The sequence below is a fragment of the Cervus elaphus genome, chromosome 33, assembly GCF_910594005.1.
Source record: "Cervus elaphus chromosome 33, mCerEla1.1, whole genome shotgun sequence".
In the NCBI taxonomy this organism is placed as follows: domain Eukaryota; kingdom Metazoa; phylum Chordata; class Mammalia; order Artiodactyla; family Cervidae; genus Cervus; species Cervus elaphus.
The window spans coordinates 44237567-44258304 of NC_057847.1; the positions used below are offsets into that span (position 1 = coordinate 44237567).

Sequence of the window (20738 nt, forward strand, 5' to 3'; positions counted from 1 at the left end):
TTCGATCCCTGGATTGGGGAGATCCTATGGAGAAGGACATGGCAACCCACTCCAGTATTCCTACCTGGAGAAGTCCATGGGGTTGCAAAGAGTCAGACACTACTGAGACTCTAAGCAAAATATATATATTTACATGCATATATACAAAATATATATATTAATCTTATCTCCCCAACCACATAATTATCTCTTTGAGAAAAAATCACACATTTCACTTTATGAAACTGAACTTCAGCATCACATGAAAGTTATTTTATGAAACTGAGTATCATCATCACATACTTTACTTTATGTAAATGGTATAATTCACACGGTGGAAAAAAAAATCACAACTTAAATATGCTGCTATATTGGTGTTTTACAAAGTTTAAAATTGCTTAAAATACTGGTTCTCGATATATATTAACTGATCTATTAATATTGATATAGGGAAACCTGGAAAATTAGACAGTATACACAAATGTGTGCCTATCATAAAGTGGGTTTAGGAACACAAGTTCTTATTTTCTTACTTCTGGCAAAAGGACAACTGAAACAAGATACTATGACTCAATTTTCACCTATCACTCTATAGTCATTGTTTGTATCAAATAATCCCTGTCAGCACTTCAACTCTCTACTTTGTTTATACATATTCAAGTAGACCGATGACAAATCCTTTCATTTTTATAATTGAAGCAAAGTCTAAAAGAGCTTTCAGTAAGATCCTGAAGGCACTGTGATCCTTGATAAGTTGGCATAAACACAAGAGGCATGGAAGTCATTATTCAAAAGGGGCAGACAGAAGGGGCTCAGTAGGCATTTTCTATTTCATTCGTGACAAGAAACTTGTAAGCTATTCTTCATAGTCATTTTTATTTGGATAAATGTCTCATTTAATTGGTTGGTTTGTCTCATAACCTAGTTTTCAGTTCATGGTGTATGGTCTGGAAGAGGTTTCCAGAGCTCAAGTCACATCCTGATATTATCATCATATCTCAAGATGAAGACTCTTGTATATCAAGCTGCTGTGGCCTTTAAAGCTGCTGTTGCCAGAGATCACAGATTCAACATGTCTAATGTATCTATCCAGTAATAGATAATTTAAATTTTAATAGAATAATTTTTATGAAAAAGAAAGCATCAGATTTAAACCTGGAAAGCCAGATTCTGAACTTGAAATAGACAAAAACTGATTGTAGAATGTGAAAAAAGTTAATCTTGATAGTCCTTGGAAAATTCACATGTAAAAGAGGAAGAGAGGTTGATAATGATTAAGCTTTCTTTTGGAGTTCTAGGATCCAGACCAATCTCCTTATATGGAGCAAATGACACTTTTAGAGACCAGATTTTTAGATGGCAATGATAAAACTCTCAACATTTTCCTCTTTAAGGTGAGCTTACTTTACCTTAGCTGTCTTAGAAGTCTTAGAACTCTTTGGATAGCAGAAAGTCTGAGGTTATAAAACTTATTATGAGGCAATCAATGTGTTTTCTCTTCTCAAACTTGATAGTTCTATTTCAGAAATGTCACAGATGTTATAAAGGCAAGGAAAACTACCACATCACTTTCAATCTCCAGAGGTTTTCAAGAAATATCCAAATATTAGAGCAATTTGTTTGAAGATTTTATTTTCACCTTGGCATGAGATGTAGAAAATTCTAATCTGAATCTATACTATTTCATGGAGAAGGCAATGGCACCCCACTCCAGTATTCTTGCCTGGAGAATCCCAGGGACAGGGGAGCCTGATGGGCTGCCGTCTATGGGGTCGCACAGAGTCGGACACGACTAAAGCAACTTAGCAGCAGCAGCAGCAGCATACTATTTCATATTGGTTCTAAAACAACCTATTTATCAACTACTTTCCTTTATAAAATACTTTGTATCTTAAATTAGAACTGAACTTCCTGAAAGCCCCAAATTCAAAATGGACCTCTTATACATACTCACTTCATACAGGACATAACACATTAATCCTGAAATGACTTTCCTAAAGGGAAATCTCCCAAACTAGTTTATCTTTTTCCTTTGCCAAAGACTTAGCAAGTGACTCTTGGGGGCTAAGGAGTAGGGGATGAGGCACAAGGAAGGGAGAGAAGGAAAATAGAGCAGAAGCTTGAAAAGGTGTGCTTATCCTGGGTGTGACTAGAAATGGAGGAACTGTTCTGAAAAGGAACTAGGCAGTCTATGTATGAACCACTGTGTATCACAAGTATAATGAGGTAGCTGTGGTCATAGATGGAGTCCTTTTAACCTTGTCTCCCATTCTTCTCAAACACAAGCACCCATTCTCAGCAGTTAACATGAAGAGTAACAATACCTTTAAAGCACACATGCCAACATTTTATAATATAAATTCTACTATTACTTTTTGCCTCTCAACAACTTTCTTCACCTCAGAGCATTCTGACCTTCAGAATTACACATCATGGCCGCTGAAATTTCTGGCATCAGGAGAACTGTTACTTGTCATTATCCCACATCTTATTGGGATTGATGATACTACAGAAATTCTCAATTTTCCTTTAGATCAACAGAGCAACACACAGTCTTGATTGTGTTATAGCAAATATTCCAATTGCTGCTCAAATAACTTGTGAATATAGCAGGCAAGAAATGAAGAACAACAAGTAGCCTACCGGATATTAAAAATCCTATGTAATATAAGGTGGTTTTGCTTAAGAAAATTAGTACCAAACTTTTAATATTTATAAAAAAAGTATTGCTTTTCTATTAGTATAGATGGTTGCAAGCAGATAATTCATGAAAAAAAAAAAAAAAAGAGCACAAGAGCTATGTGATACACTGATACTTTTTCATCTTTCAAATAATCAATAATCTTAAAGTTTGATAATACTGGAGGTTTTGGAATATTTAGTGCTTTGAAGGGGACTACTAAGAAAAATCTAGAATTAATGGGATTTATGCTTTCCTTGTAGTATAATTAATCCTACAAATAAATTTCAACTGTGGAAAATTGCATATAGATGAGATTTTTGAGAACTAGATGAAAAGGTCTGTGATTATTAAATGAGGTTTGGGTCATATATTCTACATTTTACACTGCTGTCCTCCCATGTCTGATGATCTGCCTGCCTGTCAATTATCAGTAACATCCGCTGCTAGCTGTCACAGAGCAGCTCAGGACAGCTGTGTGGTCCTGCCCTAGAATTCATGCCGGGACGGTCACCTCTGAATATCAGTAGACCACCTGGGCATCAAGCAACAGTGTGTATCAACATCTCCTGCTCTTTCATGAATGACAAAGATACAGAAAAAGAACTTGGATGCAGAAGGAGAAGAAAACCTGGTACCTCCAAAAAGAGTTATCCCTCAGTTACTGAATTTCTCCATCTGTAAACCATCCACCTCCCCTGACTGCAGTTATAACATTTTAGTTTAAGTGAACCTCCTATATAACTTGCAAAGTGGTTAAGCACTTTTCAAGTGGAAGGCCTGTGATCAGTATGAGGCAAGGGAATGACCTCTCAATTCGCAAGCAATTTCCCTCGGGACTTGGCTGGCATTTACCAAGCAAATATTTACTAGCCATTGACTTTGTGTCAAGCACCATGCTGGGCTCTGGGGCATGCAGAAAGAATAATAAAACATGGTTCTCTATCTTCAAGTAGTTCACAGGCCAGTCTAGTTTTGTGAGTGTAAGAACCAGGCACGTTAAGGTCCAGTCATCAGCTTGCATTTGCAGCTAAGAGCAGTCTCCCATGCCAACAAGAAAAGGGTTGTCTTAAGAGGTACTCACTCTAACCATAATCCCTTCATGGACAGAATTTTCTTTTCCTGGTTTTTAATCATCTGGAGACATTCTGTTTCGTATTAAGGACCTGAGATATTTTCAAACAAAGTTATAAGTTCTGCTTCAGATAAAGAAGCAGAATGTGTCCCTTTTCCTAGAGAACACATATAAAACTCTAATGCCATGAATGGAAAACTATGTTTTTCTTCCATAAATCACCTTACAGATATCTTTTTCTTTGTTGTAAAATTTTTAGTCAGATAAAAGTGAAACATATAAAAATATCCATATTGATATGAAGAACTCATTACAAATACTGTGATGGGAAGTCATACTCTACTTTGACAGTTTTTTATTTTTTTAAATTAAATTGGTAGTGGTCAACATAGGTTACATTACACTTGAGAAGACGAATTAAGAAGGAAACATGAACTAGCAACCCTTAGACTATTACTTGACTTATTAGTCACAAACCAGAAGAAGATGGCACATGGTTTATTTCTCCAGATCTGATGCTGAAAGCACAGTGAAGATAATTTCCTCATCTCTGTTTCATTAAAATTGCAACACGTCATTCTTATGACATTTAAAGATTGTTTCATAGAGAACATCAATGCTCACTCAGGTGCTTGCTGAAGAAGCTGTTTAATCCAAAATTTTCTCCTCTTACCAAGCTTCCAATATCAACCCCATCCTCTCTGTAGATAATCTGTTGCTTTCCACTCTTCTTGAGCTCAAAGAAGCTGACCCAACTTTCTATTCATTTCTACCTTGAAATATCTCATATAGCCTTAGTTGTTTCTTTCTATTTTAGGAGGGAGAGTCAACTCTCCAAAGCTAAATCCTGCCCTTAAGATCCAGAACTCATATAGAGGAACGCTAGACTGGGAGCAAAAGGTGTGGGTTTGATGCTCAGCCCTGACAACTTCTAGCTGCATGACTTTGTTTCTTTGCAACTCAAAACATCTAATTCTAGAAAACAACAACAATACTCATTCACAGTGCTTTGGTAAGAACACAGTGAAACAATAAGCATAAAACTGTGCTGTAAACTAAAAAGTGGTACTTTACCATATCTAGAATATTCTTCCAATATCTGTAGGCATTAATCTGATCAGTTGTTCCTTCCTCTTTCTTCTTCACTATATCTTAGATTTTAAAATCCTATCAGCTTACATCTTACTTTATCTATGATAAAATAAGAATAACAAATATAAAGTAATTACTTTGATCATATTTACCCTTTAAGTTACTATGCATTTTCTTCCCTAATTACTGGGAATCTTCTTTAAAAAGTTTTTCTTTTCTCTATGTATCTTTACAATTCAATTTTCTTGACATCTTACATTCTAGTATTTTTCTTGATCCTATCATCTAAATTTGCACATGAAGCTTTTTATGAGCTTTCATAATTCTTTCTCACTTCTCTGCAGCATTTGACATGCTGACAATCACCATTACATTCTAAGTTCTTCTGATATATATTTCTTCTTTCCTGACAGCTTTGGTTTGGCATTCACTTTCTCTTTTTTTCTCCCACCCCTAAATGTATGTGCTACCTAAGGACATGCTTTGCTATTCTGCCCTCTGTATTCTCTTTCTTGGCAAATATCCATGCTTATATACTCATTTAATTATAAGTTCTGTAAACCTAACTTTCAAGTCTGTCACCTTTCTTACACAATAATTTGCCTCCACTCTGGAGCACATTTTCAATTTCCTCAGATATACTTTTAACTTTCTATGACCTTAACAAGTCAAGAGTTTCCATTCTGCTCCTCAAAACTGACAAGAAAGCTTGCAGGTCCTGGGGTCTTCTCTTGCAAAGTCAGAAAAATGCTCAAGGAGCACTAGGTTTTCATCAGGTCTAATTATCACTCATCATTTCAGGGTTAGTGTGGGATATTTCACCCTTAAACAGTTAATTTCTATATTCCTATCTTAATTCAGAAATTCTGGAAGTTAAGATGATTTCTCAAACCCAAATAAAAGAATATAAAGTTGTTTTACCAATTAAGATGCAGAATGTAAAATCATAAGTAAAACTATGAGGTCTTACTTTGCATTCAACTATACTTCAATAAAAAATAAAATTAAAAAACAAATAGATTGTTGGTTGACCAAATAAAATGGAGAAAATATATAAGACCAAGACTGCATATTGCTGAACTATGAAATAACAAAACGAGTAGAAAAGTGTAATCAAATCTTTGACGATGGAGGAACTCATGTAGAAACATGTTTTAGTATCCAGGCACATCATGGTGGCAACAGAGAAATGCTACACCACAATTTTTATTTCAATTTTTGCATATTTCTAGTATAAACCAGTAGCTAGTTTGATAATAAAATATTTTAAGAATTTGTAATCAATCAAGTTCGAATTCCTGCAGATATAATGAAATCTATTAAGATGAATCTATTTTTACAGGTAATTTAAAAATCTTAGAAATCTCCAACTACCTTTTCAATGGTACTTAAAACTCAATCTTATTGATACTTAATATTCAAATTCTGAACAGTTGGATCAATCTTCCCTCAATATTATTTCACACCCTCAAAAGAATCATTGCTGGTATCTAGAACCAGTTATTGCTGAAATCATTCAGCCTTATTTAAATAAATCTCATAATTGGTTTCCTTTTTTAACTACATTTCTGGTTGACTAGAACAACAGTAAAATGATTGGTAATCATGCACTTAAGACAGACATCACCAACAGTGACAGTATAATCATAGCTTAAGATGTTGCACATTTACTGCAGTAGTTACCATAGAGACTTATATTTGGCTCTTTAATACAAAGTACATGAATTTCATTTTGAATACATTCATTTTGGTTAGCAAGGTGCACCAGCTTTCCTAGTAATGCACATATATAGGCACAACAGTTTTGGAATTTTGTCCCAGAAATCTTTAAAGGGATCAAACATAGGCATATTTAAAAAAAAAAAAAAAAATATATATATATATATATATATATAATGTATATATATATATATATATATAATGTATATATATATATATATTCCTGGAGTTTTTAATGGGTACTTCATCATTTGAAGCCTAGTTTGGCAAACATTTATATATTTAATGATTTAGTGATATTTTATTAAAGTAATTCTCAAGAGGGAAAACAAAAGGTAGGCAAACCAGATATTCCAGCCTAAACTCAGGTGTGGTTCAAAGCACAAAGAAGGAATGAACACAGTGGCAAAGTTCTGAGATTTCACTGATTTCAGGTCCCTGCTCCTCTCCTACCCTACTGTCTACAACACTTGAAATTTTAATTTACAAATTCTTCCCTGGTTATCTTAGATCATAGAAATTTTTCCTTTGAACATAATGAGCTTTATATTTGCACCTTGAAATGATCCTACACTTATTATACTCTCCAAACCTTCAATAAATTTGGCGATGATCTATCTACAGACACACCATCCATAGGGTCTAGTACAAGTCTAGGTATATAATTATTTCTATTGATTGATGGGTAATATGGGAATAGATTGATACATAAGCATATAAAGGTAATATAAAGTATAATGCAAACATTACTGATGCATTAGAATTAAAACCAAACACATGGGAGAAAGAACCTTCTGAGATCCATTACGACAATACGTGTAAAATAATTCTATAAAGCACTATTCAAATGTAAAGCCTCATCAAAAAATAAACTCCTAGAGGAGTTTTGTTCATTTGAGTGCCTATTGTTCTGACAGAATAAACTGTTCTTAACTCTAAAATAGGAAAGCTTTTCTTTCCCAAAGCATTAGGATATTTGTGATCTTACAGACTTGAAATGAGAGATGTGATGCTCTTGCATTATGCTCCACAGTGAACGTTCTCTTTGCAAATCCTTGCATAGCTGGATCCTTCCTGTCAGTTTGGTCTCAGCTAAAAAGTTTCCTTAGAATGATCTTCCTTGACCACTATAAAGTAATGCAATGCTCCACTTTTCACTGGATTTTCTTCAAAGCACTCACCTTTATTTGAAATTAACAGACTACTTTTTTTTCCCCCCAGTTTATTCATTTATCATATATCTCCCTCTGGCACAAGTTCTATGAGACTATGGACTGATCTTCTACAGGCTTGTATGTCCAATTACTAACAAATATTTATAAATTAAATAGTAAAATTCTCCAAAGTAAATTTACTTACAAACTTCATTTGAATTTAATGGTAGGTTTATTTCATTTCCTCAAACCCAGGATATATAATATAAATGATCCTTAAAATTTCAAAACTTGAAATATTTTTGGAAGTTATTTAACTCTCCCTTTCCATTAAGGGAAAAGAAAAATGGAACCTTAATTTATAAAATAAATAGTTCAAAGTCAATTCACTGAGCACATATTTAGATACAAAAAGGATGTCAAACATTTCATTATCAGAATATCTTAGGTGCACTTTAAATGTAAAACAGCAGCATAATTGACTTAATTATCAGTGCCATTTCGTATGATTAAGTACACTTAATGGGAAGCTTCAGTAAAATATGGCCATGACAGGAAGTGTCAAAGTTTTCCATGCAACAATTCTGAGCACATTAAACTCTTCAGAAAGTTCTTTTTATCACCATAAATTCAAATAGTTAAATTGAGGTTCTTCCTATTTAGAATCATAAGGATTTTTATAGTTAATGTGAATACACATGGGATATTTCTTCTCTGTACATTAGCAGAGAAAAATTAAAAAAAAAAAACAGTCAGAATTAGTGTGTTTTACAAAAGAGACATTTCAGATATTTGTTCCTAATAAAGGTTATTGGTTTCTTAATGTGCTAAAATTCAGTAAAAAGCTAAGTGAATCTGGCTTATTGCTATTTCCTCCTACAGGGAAATTCTGTGTAGTATCTTTGAAACATACCTGCATTTGTTAAAGAAAAACATTGTCCAAAATGTTTTTATCAAGTTTTAGAAATCATAGATTCTCTTTTCTGTATTTTTGCTTCCATTCAATGATTTAATTCAAGAAAACAGAGCCAAAATTTAGAGTAATCTTAAAATTTATCCCAGTGAGTATTTCTGAATAAATCTCATAAAGAATCATTCAACTCTGATTTATATATTAATGGAAATAAAATGCAGATTTTACAGATTACTATTTTCATAGGGTCTTAACTCCATTTTCCCCATTTTATGCATTTCATACATATCCATCTTCAAACTTTCATAATTTCTGAATTTTCTTAATCATCTAACACCTTCTGGATGTCTGGTGAGTCTTCTGCACTGCAGGAAGATTCTTTACCATCTGAGCCACTTGATAAGCATACCTCTCAACACTCATTTGCAATAGATATTACATTGTAAACTTTAAAAAATAAATGTATTATCACACTATATACCTTATAATAACTACAATTAACTTTCATCTGGGCCTTTATGAGTATTTAACTATTTGGACTCAGAATCACATACACATAAATTTAGACAGGTAGATAGATGATTGATAGATGGATAAACTAAACAGAGCAAACAGAATAAGTTGAATTTCAGATGTGTATATCTGCACACTGACAAATATAGTGTACATTTACATTATCAGAGAAACACTCTCATGATAAGAACTCAGGTCATGAAAAAGAAGCAGTGAATGCTATCAGTTCAAGAAGGCACTAAACTGTGAGTGGTACTATTACCCCCAAAAAATAATTTTTATAAAAAAAAATCACTTTTAGAGATAACTAAGTGACTATAAAAGGGAAAAGTCAGTCAAAGTTGCTCAGTCGTGTCCGACTCTTTGTGACCCCATGGACTATACAGTTCATGGAATTCTCCAGACCAGGATACTGGAGTGGGTAGCCTTTCCCTTCTCCAGGGGACCTTCCCAACCCAGGGATAGAATCCAGGTCTCCTGCATTGCAGGTGGGTTCTTTACCAACTGAGCCACAAGGGAAGCCCCATAAAAGAGAACCAGAGATTAATATCAAGTTCTAGTGTACCTAAGTCCCCTACAATGACTTGTATTTCTAAAACAAAATACATCTCAATGTAGCATATGTTTATGAGGTTAAACATTACATGGATGACTATCCAATATAATATCTATTCTCATATTTTGCTTTTGTGAGCAAGAAAGTTCAAATGAAGAAGTAGAGTTATCAAAATGACCAAGCCTTACCATATTATAACTTTAAATGCAAAACAAGTTCTGCTAGTCATAGAAACCAGAGAGGCAGGAAACTAACATCATCCTAAAGTTTGATTAATATCTAATTATCCTGTTGTTCACTTGTGTTTTCTAAAGGAGCAGAGGAAATCAAGTATGCATTATGGTTAACATTCAAAATAAAATTCTAACATTTATTTTAGAAAATAGAGTTCTCTATAGATATTTAAATTAAATATTACACGATCTTATTGACCCAATGTTCTGAAATATATATAATAGATGTAACACAGTCTCTAGAAACAATGTCTTAGCTACCCCTTACCTAAAAATATTTTATTCTATGATTTCAATTAAATGAAGAATAAAGAGACTGAAGAGATATGTTTAAACAACTGTTAGAGTGGTGGCCCAAATGCCAGAAAATCTCATTTAAGCACAGAAGTAAAAATTTGAAGCCATCTGCCTCATGTTTAAGGTTTATCCTGCAACAGATAGATAACTTTAGAGTAGTTTTCTGGACTAAATAATTGCTAGTGGTTTCTATTCTTTATGGAGGCTATACAAGAACATAATCTCTTAGACTTTTATGTCTGTTTATGACCTCTTAGACTTTAAAAGCAGAGAAGGCAATAGCCTCCACCCCAGTACTCTTGCCTGGAAAGTCCCATGGACGGAGGAGCCTGGTATGCTGCAGTCCATGGGGTCCCTAATAGTTGGATATGACCGAGTGACTTCACTTTCACTTTTCACTTTCATGCATTGGAGAAGGAAATGGCAACCCACTCCAGTGTTCTTGCCTGGAGAATCCCAGGGACGGGGGAGCCTGGTGGGCTGCCGTCTGTGGGGTTGCACAGTGTCGGACACGACTGAAGCGACTTAGCAGCAGCAGCCTTTAAAAGAGGCTAATAAGATACAAATTTTCAGTTATAAGTTCTAAGATCTAATGTACAGTTTGGTAACTATAGTTAATAATTCTGTTTTACATACCTGAAATTTGTTGAGAGTATATCTTAACTATGTGAGGTGATGAATATGTTAATTAGCTTGATTGTGCTAATCATTTCCCACATCACATATGTATAGCATCATGATGTAAAACTCAAATAGATACAACTTTTGCCAATATATCTGGGATGGGGGAAAGAGGCTAAGAAGTTTCTATGTTAATATTAAGTGAGTACTTTATAATACTTAAATAAAAGTGTTCTACAAAACCATCTCCACCAAAATTGGGGATAACACATGAACTTAGATTAAGTTAATTTAGTTAAAAGATTTCTATTATAGTCTGGTTTCTATTACTAGCCAAATAAAACAAAAACAGTCAAGTTTTATATACTGACAGACAATCAATATGCTCAAATTTACATGAATTAAATTTAAATAAAGCAAACAATTCTTACAGATATAACTCAACTAGACTTTTGTCAAAATTTATTTCTATTTAATAAATTATTATGATTGACATTTTCATTTGTAAAAATTATAATTGCATGGATTTTTTAAAAAATTCTTTACTTTCAATACTTTCACAAACCTTAGTACTACAATCCCCAAAAAGTCTACAAACTTTTCGCTTCATTTATCATGCTATTCTGTTCAATAAGAATCTCTGCCTTTCATTTTTCCATTATATATTATGTCCAGTCAAATTTCTTTTCTGCTTCATCGCTTGTGAAATTTTTATATAAATGGACTTCACATCATAAAACATGTTCTTCAGATAAATATATTGCTACTTTTATAGTGATCTAGAAGGAAAGAAAATTGGGGCATTTGAAGTAAATCCCGTTCTGTTAATTAAACTACTGATTGTTGTCAAAAGAGCTTATTTTTAAGGGTAGTGATAATAATAAAATGAAAATTTCCATAGTATGGGACAGTTCATAAAAAAATCAATAAGTATTATCTTATTTAACCTACATAGTTGTCCTGAGAGAGAGATGGTTAGAATCTTACTGAGGGTATTTTAAAAGAAACTAGGCTAGGATACAATGGGAATGTCACCTAGACTGTAAGTCTATAGCTGACTTGATATCATCAGTTACATTTTTTCTTCACTTGTTTCTCTCTGGAAGATGTTTCTCTCTCTCTCTCTGTGTGCATGCATGCTTTAATACTTATCAACTTTACTGCAGTATAATTAACATACACTGGACTTGTCAACTACAAATTGGAACTTGCCATGGGCACCCACTTGTCAATGCAGGAAACGTAAGAGATGCGGGTTCAATCCCTAGGTTAGGAAGATCCCTTGGTGTAGGAAATGGCAACCCACTCCAATATTCTTACTGGGAGGATCCCATGAACAGAGGAGCCTGGTGGGCTACAGTGCCATGTGGCTGTATGGATTGGACATGACTGAAGTGACTTAGCACACACATGGGCACTTGCCATCTTCCTCTACAAGGGTTAAATTATGTGCTGCTGCATCTACCGACCTCCAAAACCCCTGAAGGAGTTCAGGGTGGACAGCAGAAACAAGACACTCGAATGTTCCAGGAAAACTGTCAGGACAGGTCTTCAGATATGTATTTTCAGGAGTTGATTTTCTATGCCCATTCATGTATCTCCTCATATCTAGAAAATAACTAAATCCTTAATGGTAATGACTATTTCTTGTGACTAGTAGAAGCTTCACAAGATCAGTAGAAACTTGCTGGAAAAATATGTGCTCGATTCCATGTATTCTTCCTTTACCAAAAGCACGTATATACTGACTGACCTTTCCCCCCGCCCCTTTGGAACAGTCTCTCTCAGAGCTGTCTGAGGCGCTGTCTCCCCGGCTCAGTCCTCATTTTGCCCCAAATAAAACTTAACTCACAACTCTCATGTTGTGCATACTTTTAAGTTGACAGATGAAGTGATGCTGACTAGTGCCATGACTTGCTCAAAACTGCACAGCTTAAACCACTAAAACAATAACACCTGCCACTTATGACACAATTTATGTGTGACAAATGGGGGTGATCAGCACTATGTACACCATCTCATTTAATAGTCCCCGAGAACAAGTCAAAAAAGTGATGCAATCTTCCTTACATACGTGAACAAACTAGAGCTTAGGAGACCTGATGCCTTACCCAAACTCACACAGGTGATGGGCGCTGGAGCCTCGGCCTTGAACCCACGATGCCTCCCTTCCGGACCATACTTGTAACCTTCCCTTGTAGCTCAGTTGGTAAAGAATCTGCCTGCAATGCAGGAGACCTGGGTTCAATTCCCAGCTTGGGAAGATCCCCTAGAGAAGGAAATGGCAACCCACTCCACTATTCTTGCCTAGAAAAATCCCATGGACACAGGAGCCTGGCAGGCTACAGTCCATGGGGTCATAAGAGTCAGACACGACTTAGCGACCAAACCACAGCCACCACATTTCATTGCAGTGGGACACTCTTCTGAGTCCGTTGCTGCCTTCTGACTTTTTATGACTCAGTTGGTTCTACAATGCAGATTCTCTCATATATTGTGTGCTTTTAGAAATATTGCCCTTGTGCTATTGCCTCATGCAAGGCAAGGACTTTTGGTGGTGATGCTTTTTGGACGGTACTGATGCTGCCATTGGGGATATTATTTAAAGATAAATGACACCTTTGATGATAAATTCATACTATACTGGGCTAATTTTGTCATAAAGGATATTCATTTCTGAATTCCTCCTATCCAGAATTTCAACCACTAAGAATTTCCAACACCTGCTGCTTCATATTCCTCTTCCCTTCCTTAGTTTTTTCCTCTTAAACACTATCACTAACATAGTAATATATTTTACTTCTGTTTATTGTCTGTATCCTTCACTAAAATATAAGTTCCATAAGGACACACAGTTTTGTCTATTTTGTTCACAACTCCATGCCCTTTTCCTATTGAGCAGGAAATAAATATCAGTTAAAAAATTAACATTTATATTTTAGGACTTATGTTATTTTGATGATTGTTGTGTAATGGAGTAGAAAATAGTATTTGAGACTAATTTTTCAAGAGCACTTGGATCTACTTGTACATATTTTCCCTGGACATGTATTACCCATAGGAGGCTACAGTCTATTAGAACAAGATTAAATCACTAGATGAGAACACATTCTCAGTATTCTGGAAGAAGATTGCATTTATATATTAACTTTTCCTCTTTCTCCTGATAATACCACAAGTTTTTCGGGTTGTCATGTTATGGAGGGATGAATCTGGTTAGGGGCAGTAGTGGTATAGAAATCAGCAGCACAGTCACTGGTCTCAGAATGCTGGGGTTCAATTTTCAACTATTCTACTTACTAGTTCTATACATATTAGAAGTCACTATTATTTTATGCCAAGAACTTTTATCTAGAGACTTTAAGTGTTTCTTCAATGTTCTGAAACTGTATTTAAACCTATGGTGTATAGGAGACTAGATGCTTCTTTCTTGGAAGGTCTATCATTTTGATCAGATATTCAAAGTCTGTCAGTATTTACAATATTTTGGGCATCAAGATCAAGTGATACCATTATAAATAAATCCACTAAAGGATACACTTTTGGATTGACTTAAACATCTATAAACCAGCCATAATAATAATATTTTTCAGGCATTTAATACTTCTCAGTTTTTCATCCTCAAGTCTACATAGACCAGAGCTATAAGACAACTATACTTTTAGTTCAGTTCAGTCACTCAGTCGTGTCTGACTCTTTGCGACCCCATGAACCACAGCATGCCAGGCCTTCCTGTCCATCACCAACTCCTGGAGTTTACCCAAATTCATGTCCATTGAGTCAGTGATGCCATCAAACCATCTCATTCTCTGTCGTCCCCTTCTCCTCCTGCCCTCAATCTTTCCCAGCATCAGGGTCTTTTCAAATGAGTCAGCTCTTCACATCAGGTGGCCAAAGTACTGGAGTTTCAGCTTCAACATCAGTCCTTCCAATGAATACCCAAGACTGATCTCCTTTAGGATGGACTGATTGGTTCTCCTTGCAGTCCAAGGAACTCTCAAGAGTCTTCTCCAACACCACAGTTCAAAAGCATCAATTCTTCAGAGCTCAGCTTTCTTTATAGTCCAACTCTCACATCCATACATGACCGCTGGAAAAACCATAGCCTTGACTAGACGGACCTTTGTTAACAAAGTAATGTCTCTGCTTTTTAATATGCCATCTAGGTTGGTTATAACTTTCCTTCCAAGGAATGAGTGTCTTTTAATTTCATGGCTGTAATCACCATCTGCAGTGATTTTGGAGCCCCAAAAAAAGAGAGTCAGCCACTGCTTCCACTGTTTCCCCAACTATTTGCCATGAAGTGATGGGACGAGATGCCATGATCTTAATTTTCTGAATGTTGAGCTTTAAGCCAACTTTTTCACTCTCCTCTTTCAATTTCATCAAGAGGCTCTTTGGTTCTTCTTCACTTTCTGCCATCTTTACTACTATTATAATCACCTTTTCACAGTTGATGTTAAGTAATTTGCCTATATATGGCCCCCACATGTGGTTCAATGGTAAAGAAACTGCCTGCAGTGCAGGAGACATGAGTTTGATCCCTGGGTCAGGAAGATCCCCTGGAGAAGGAAATGACAACTCCAGTATTCCTGCCTGGGAAATCCCATGGACAGACGATCTGGCGAACTTCAATCCGTGGGGTTGCAAAGGTTTAGACATGACTAAGTGACCACACAGTAAAAATTTTCCTATACTAACATGACAGTGACAAGAAAACCTCATGTATAAAAAAAGAAACTGTTGCATTTTACTGACAATAATGCCTATGTATTGCTTCTTTGAGAGTAAAAGTGTGTTCGGTTGCTTCAGTTGTGTCTGACTCTTTGCAGCCCCATGGATGGTAGCCTGCCAGGTTCCTCTGTCTGTGGAATTCTCCAGGCAAGAATTCTGGAGTGGGTGTCCATGCCCTTCTCCAGGGGATCTTCCTGACCCAGGGACTGAACCTGAGTCTCACGTCTCCTGCACCGGCAGATGGGTTCTTTACCACTACCGCCATCTGGAAAGGCCTATGAGAGTAAAAGCACCAGGCCTTATTCATTTTTGCAGCCTCAGTATCTGTAAAGTGTGGCAGACATACTACATGTTCCATATATGTTTTCTGTATAATAATCAAGTTGGATATTAGACATAGATCTTCTGACTATGAATCCTTAACATATTCTCATTTCATTAAGTCACACATCTTTTTATGAAATTAATCTAAAGGAGGGTGTCATCCCTTTGCTAATATATTGTTCTAGCATTTTCTCTTAGTCAACATCTTCCTCAGCCAGGGCACCAACTATTAAATAAACACATATCCATGTCACACAAAGAAAAGTAAAACACAAATCAAGAGACTAATAAAGAGCAAAATACACACTTTGTTTCTGTTGATAATATACGGAAACTAAAGACAACGAATGTTTTACACATTCAAAGACCATTCACTTATGAGTACTTCATTTCTTACAAAGAAGATGTATCATATTATTCCACTAAATTCTTTCCTAAGTAGAGTCTTCCCTAACACATCTTTCAATCAGTTAGGTGAAGAGCACCCATCCAATGTGAGAGCTCTGTGATGAAGGTAAGGGGAGTCTATTGACAGAGAATCAAGCTTAACAGGTGAGCAGAAAGAAGGTAAGACTGTTAGAAAAGAAGGGGGAAAAAGATGAGCAACAGGATCACTAGATGTTACTAATGTTGCTATGTTGATTTTTTTCCTTATGAATTTCAACCACAGCATTCAAGGATATTGGTTAATTAATGTGTAAATGCTCTCTTCATTAAGTCTAAAGATATGAGAAAACTGTTTTTAATCTTTTAAATATACTTTCTTTCCTTCATAACTCCCTTCCTTCCATCTTTTTTCTTCTTCCTTTTTTAACTGTTAGCTTCTATATTCTGTACTTTGAGAACTACACTGAGTAAAAAATTGGGGTCTCCAAATGTTCCAAAGATTGTGCAAAGATGAATCACGTACTTGACAGGAAGAAGACATTCCTAAGTATGCTACTAAGTCTTGTGGGGCAAGTTCCATTGGACTATAAGTATATAAACAAAGATAGAAAGAATAAAATTCCATTAACTAATGATCTTCTCAGACACGGGACTGTAAGGAAGATTTATAGGCAAAAAGTTGTATAACAAAGACATCCTAGTGCTTCTAAAATAATCCATATTGTCCAAGATCCATTAAATTTCACATTATATAAACTCAAAGTAATTCTTATTCTCAGATTTTGACATTTGCTTACACAATATCAAATATATTTATATTTGTAAACAATAAAGCTTACTTTCTCAATGAGAAATTAAAAGGCATAACTCTTGAACTTCATAGACAAATATATCTAAACTGTAATAATTTTGTTGTACAAATAATGCAGCAAAACAATAGTGTTTCAAATAATATGTCAAATTATAGAAAGGAGAAAACAACAGTATTACTAATTTAACTAATTTTTAAATGATATTGAATGTGGTTTGAGGAAAAAACACAGTATGTTATCCCTCATGATTTCTTAGTAAGAAGGAACATTTATATGTTCATAGTTAAAATTTTCAAATGCAACATTAAAATTATTAATATACTTCCTAGTATCAGATATATGATGGGCTAATTCTTAATTTTTGTTTACTTGGAAGGCCATTTAAAAAGTGCATTTGCATTATTACAACTCATTCATCAAACAATAATGTCTATGATTATGAAAACAGTCATGCTTCTTGAATTATCCAGAATGCCTTTGAACACAGGTTAAAGGTATTTGAGAATAACCTCAAGCAGCACTTGTAAATACAGATATCATAACACTTTCAAGTTTCAGTTCAAAAACACCAAGTGATTTTTAGGGTAATGCTTTATTTCAAAAATAAAGCCCTTCTTTATTTAAAAAAACTAAAAGCCCTAATATCTTTGAACTATGTATACAAGAATTACTTTGAAAATTTTAAAAATGCCTCTAATTTCCCATTTAACGGTAAATATTGCATGCAAAAAGACTCTAGCTTCTAAACAAGTATTAAAATGACCAACTGATCAGTAATTTGTATCACTTCACAAAAAATATCTGACAGTAAATTACTGAGTCTACACATGCATGCTACAGCATAGTATGTTCAGAGTCAAAAAATAAAGTAAAATAAAATTACCCTAAAAGACATTTCAAGATTCTCTCCACCCCAGATATCCATTCCTGCATCGTAAGTTCCTATCTCTTCAAAGTAGTTTCTGTCAATAGAAAATAGGCCACCAGCCATAGTTGGGGTCCTAGTTGAAAAAAAACAAAAACAAAAGAATATCTTTTGAAAACAACGTGTGGAGTTTAATGAGACTATAGCAAATATTTCTGAAACATTTTAAATAAAAAGCAGTATACTTAAAAATTTCAAACTGGAAACATAAAGCCAAATTATAAGAGGTTTTAAATTAATAAATAGCATTTTATTTCACATTTTCTGTAAAACTAAACTTAGATTAGTCTATAGTCTTTCGTATGGATGATCAGATAGATATAAGGAACACTGGCCATTTAAGACAGGGGCATATACATCCTGTGTGAAAGGCATAGTGAAGAGAAATTTGTGTTCTTATCACTATCCTTAAAGAGATGAACTAGTCATGAAACTTCTAGCTGTGATCCTGTCACCTAATTATAAATTATTTTAATATGAACTCTAGAAACCTATGGAAATGGTTTCTCTATGAAAAGATCTACAACCTATTTGAATATGAAAAAATAAGTGCTGTGAAATATTTATAGGCAATAAGTATCTAATAATAGTTACATAAGTACCATAATAGTGCTACATCTAATTGTCTACAGCTAATTGTTTTACCTAATTAAAATGATAGAATGAATCATATAACCCTATAGATAAACAGAAATCCTGTATACTATTCATGGATTTAGAAGGCCATTTGGCACAGATCCAGAACTTTTTACTAGGATTAATGATTTTGGTTTTCACATTCTAACTTCCTCTGTAGAAACTAAGAAATCAGGTGTTAACTTTCACAAGGAATTGATTTTAAAAGATTAATTAAAATCAGTAGTTAATAGGTGACCTACACAAAGTTTTTCTGTAAAAGCAGTAAACATTGGAACTGAAAAAAGAACGTTCTAGTTCACAAATGAATCTTTCTACACAAGCAATGATTATTTCTGAATAGAGATTTTCAAGCTTCACAGCACATTAGCAGTACCTGACACATCCTGAAAAACCTACACTTCCGTGTTTGGGTACCATTCTCTCGGATTTAGATTTAATTGGCCGGGAATGGGGACAGGATCTTTGATACTGTGTAGAGGTCCTAGGTGATTCTACTGTGCTGCTAAATTTACTAGATCGGAAACTCTGATCTAGTAACTTAGATTTAGGATGTTCATTCAGGTACACTTGACCCTTGAACAACATGAGTTTGAAATGCTTGGGTCCACTTATATGCAAATATTTTAAATAGTAAATGCCAAAGTACTACACAATCCAGTGTTGGGCGAGTCCTCTGATGTGGAGGAACCTTGGATACCAAGGGCCTGGTATAAAGTATATTCAGATTAACCTCTGTGGTATTCAATGGTAGTTTGAGATTGTTAGAAAACTCAATGTTTTTTCTCAAAATTATGTCCTCTTCTGCCACAGGATGTGTCCGTATCCTCTAACTGAACAGTGTATTTCATTGAAAAACCTCCATATAATATTGTACTTGGATACCTACCATATCAGAGTTCTCTATTTCTCCCAGTGCTATCACTGTTTTACACTCAGGCAATTAACTGTCCATCAGTTGGAGCAGCAGAGCCTCACTTGGTCTGAGCTGTTTTATTACTTCTAGTCTTGCTGGGTTCCTATCATAGACAGTATCATTGACCTACTGAGTTGTAATGAGAAATAGTAACAAAGCTAAGAGGATGCTAATTATGAAGTAGTCATGACCTGCACATGATTGGGGTTTTGGAAGTCCATGGAAAAAAATATGTAAGGTACCACACTGCTGAATAGTCTATTTAATGAAATGAGGAACAGAAGTTGCTACAATTATCCTATTATAATGTAACTAAGTGCTTAAGAATGTTAAATGATGCATTTTTAATGATCAGTTCAGAGTGCCCATTCACTTGTATATATACTAGTAAAGAACAAACACATTTAACTTAAATACATGTATTAAATTTCATCTTATAGTTGGTGATGATTCCCTCAAATATGTGAGAAATACATAATAAATGGCTACAATAAATTACATTTCAACCATAGGAATGACTCAAATAAGTTTCACTTTTACTTGAAAAGTAACAAAATCTTTTAAAAATTTGCAATTGCTCAAAAAAAAAAAAAAAGAAATCCTGTATTTTCTGAAGATGGATGCTACTAGGATTTCTTTTCTTTTCTTTCTTTTTTTTTTTTTTTTTGTATTTGAAATGGCAGTTAGCTCTCTCAAACAGTTCGGAGATATTATTCTGCCTTAAATAATATCTACAGGCATAGCCAGCACTGTGTATCATGTTCTATTCTAAGTTAACTGCTCTGTAATGTCACCCATGAAGTATTTACATACACCTGTGCAGACCTTAAGTGTTCAGGGTTACTAGAAAATATAAAACCTTGATTATAGTTGACTTAGCTAAGATGATCTTTTTAAGCATCTCTACAATGTCGACCAACCAATTCAATCTATTACATTGGGGGGAAAAGTAATCAGCCAAATGGCTGTGAATGTTACCTAGCACTCAGCAAATAGGTGAAGATGAACTGAGTAAATAGAACTAAGTACTCAGCACAGTACCTGGCACATTATAAATAGCTAATAAGGCTTGATAATAAATCTTTATAGTTGCTAATGTCAATCATTCAAACAAAAGTCTTAAGTTTCATCAATTAATTTTGGCTCCCCATATACATGCTGTCATTTTGGAT

General features: G+C 34.7%; 1 protein-coding gene and 1 non-coding gene across 4 annotated transcripts in view; one reads left to right on the plus strand and one right to left on the minus strand.

Moving 5' to 3' along the window:
- Positions 1-20738, minus strand: part of GALNT13 (polypeptide N-acetylgalactosaminyltransferase 13) — a 602015-nt gene that overhangs the window by 177255 nt on the left and 404022 nt on the right. For all 3 annotated transcript variants that reach the window (XM_043894707.1, XM_043894705.1, XM_043894704.1), the window contains exon 8: positions 17973-18090. In XM_043894707.1, the coding sequence (XP_043750642.1) occupies positions 17973-18090 (118 nt within the window). The remainder of the gene's footprint in view (positions 1-17972; positions 18091-20738) is intronic.
- TRNAC-GCA lies at positions 13024-13095 on the plus strand. Its single transcript has one exon. It is a non-coding gene; the product is annotated as a tRNA-Cys (tRNA).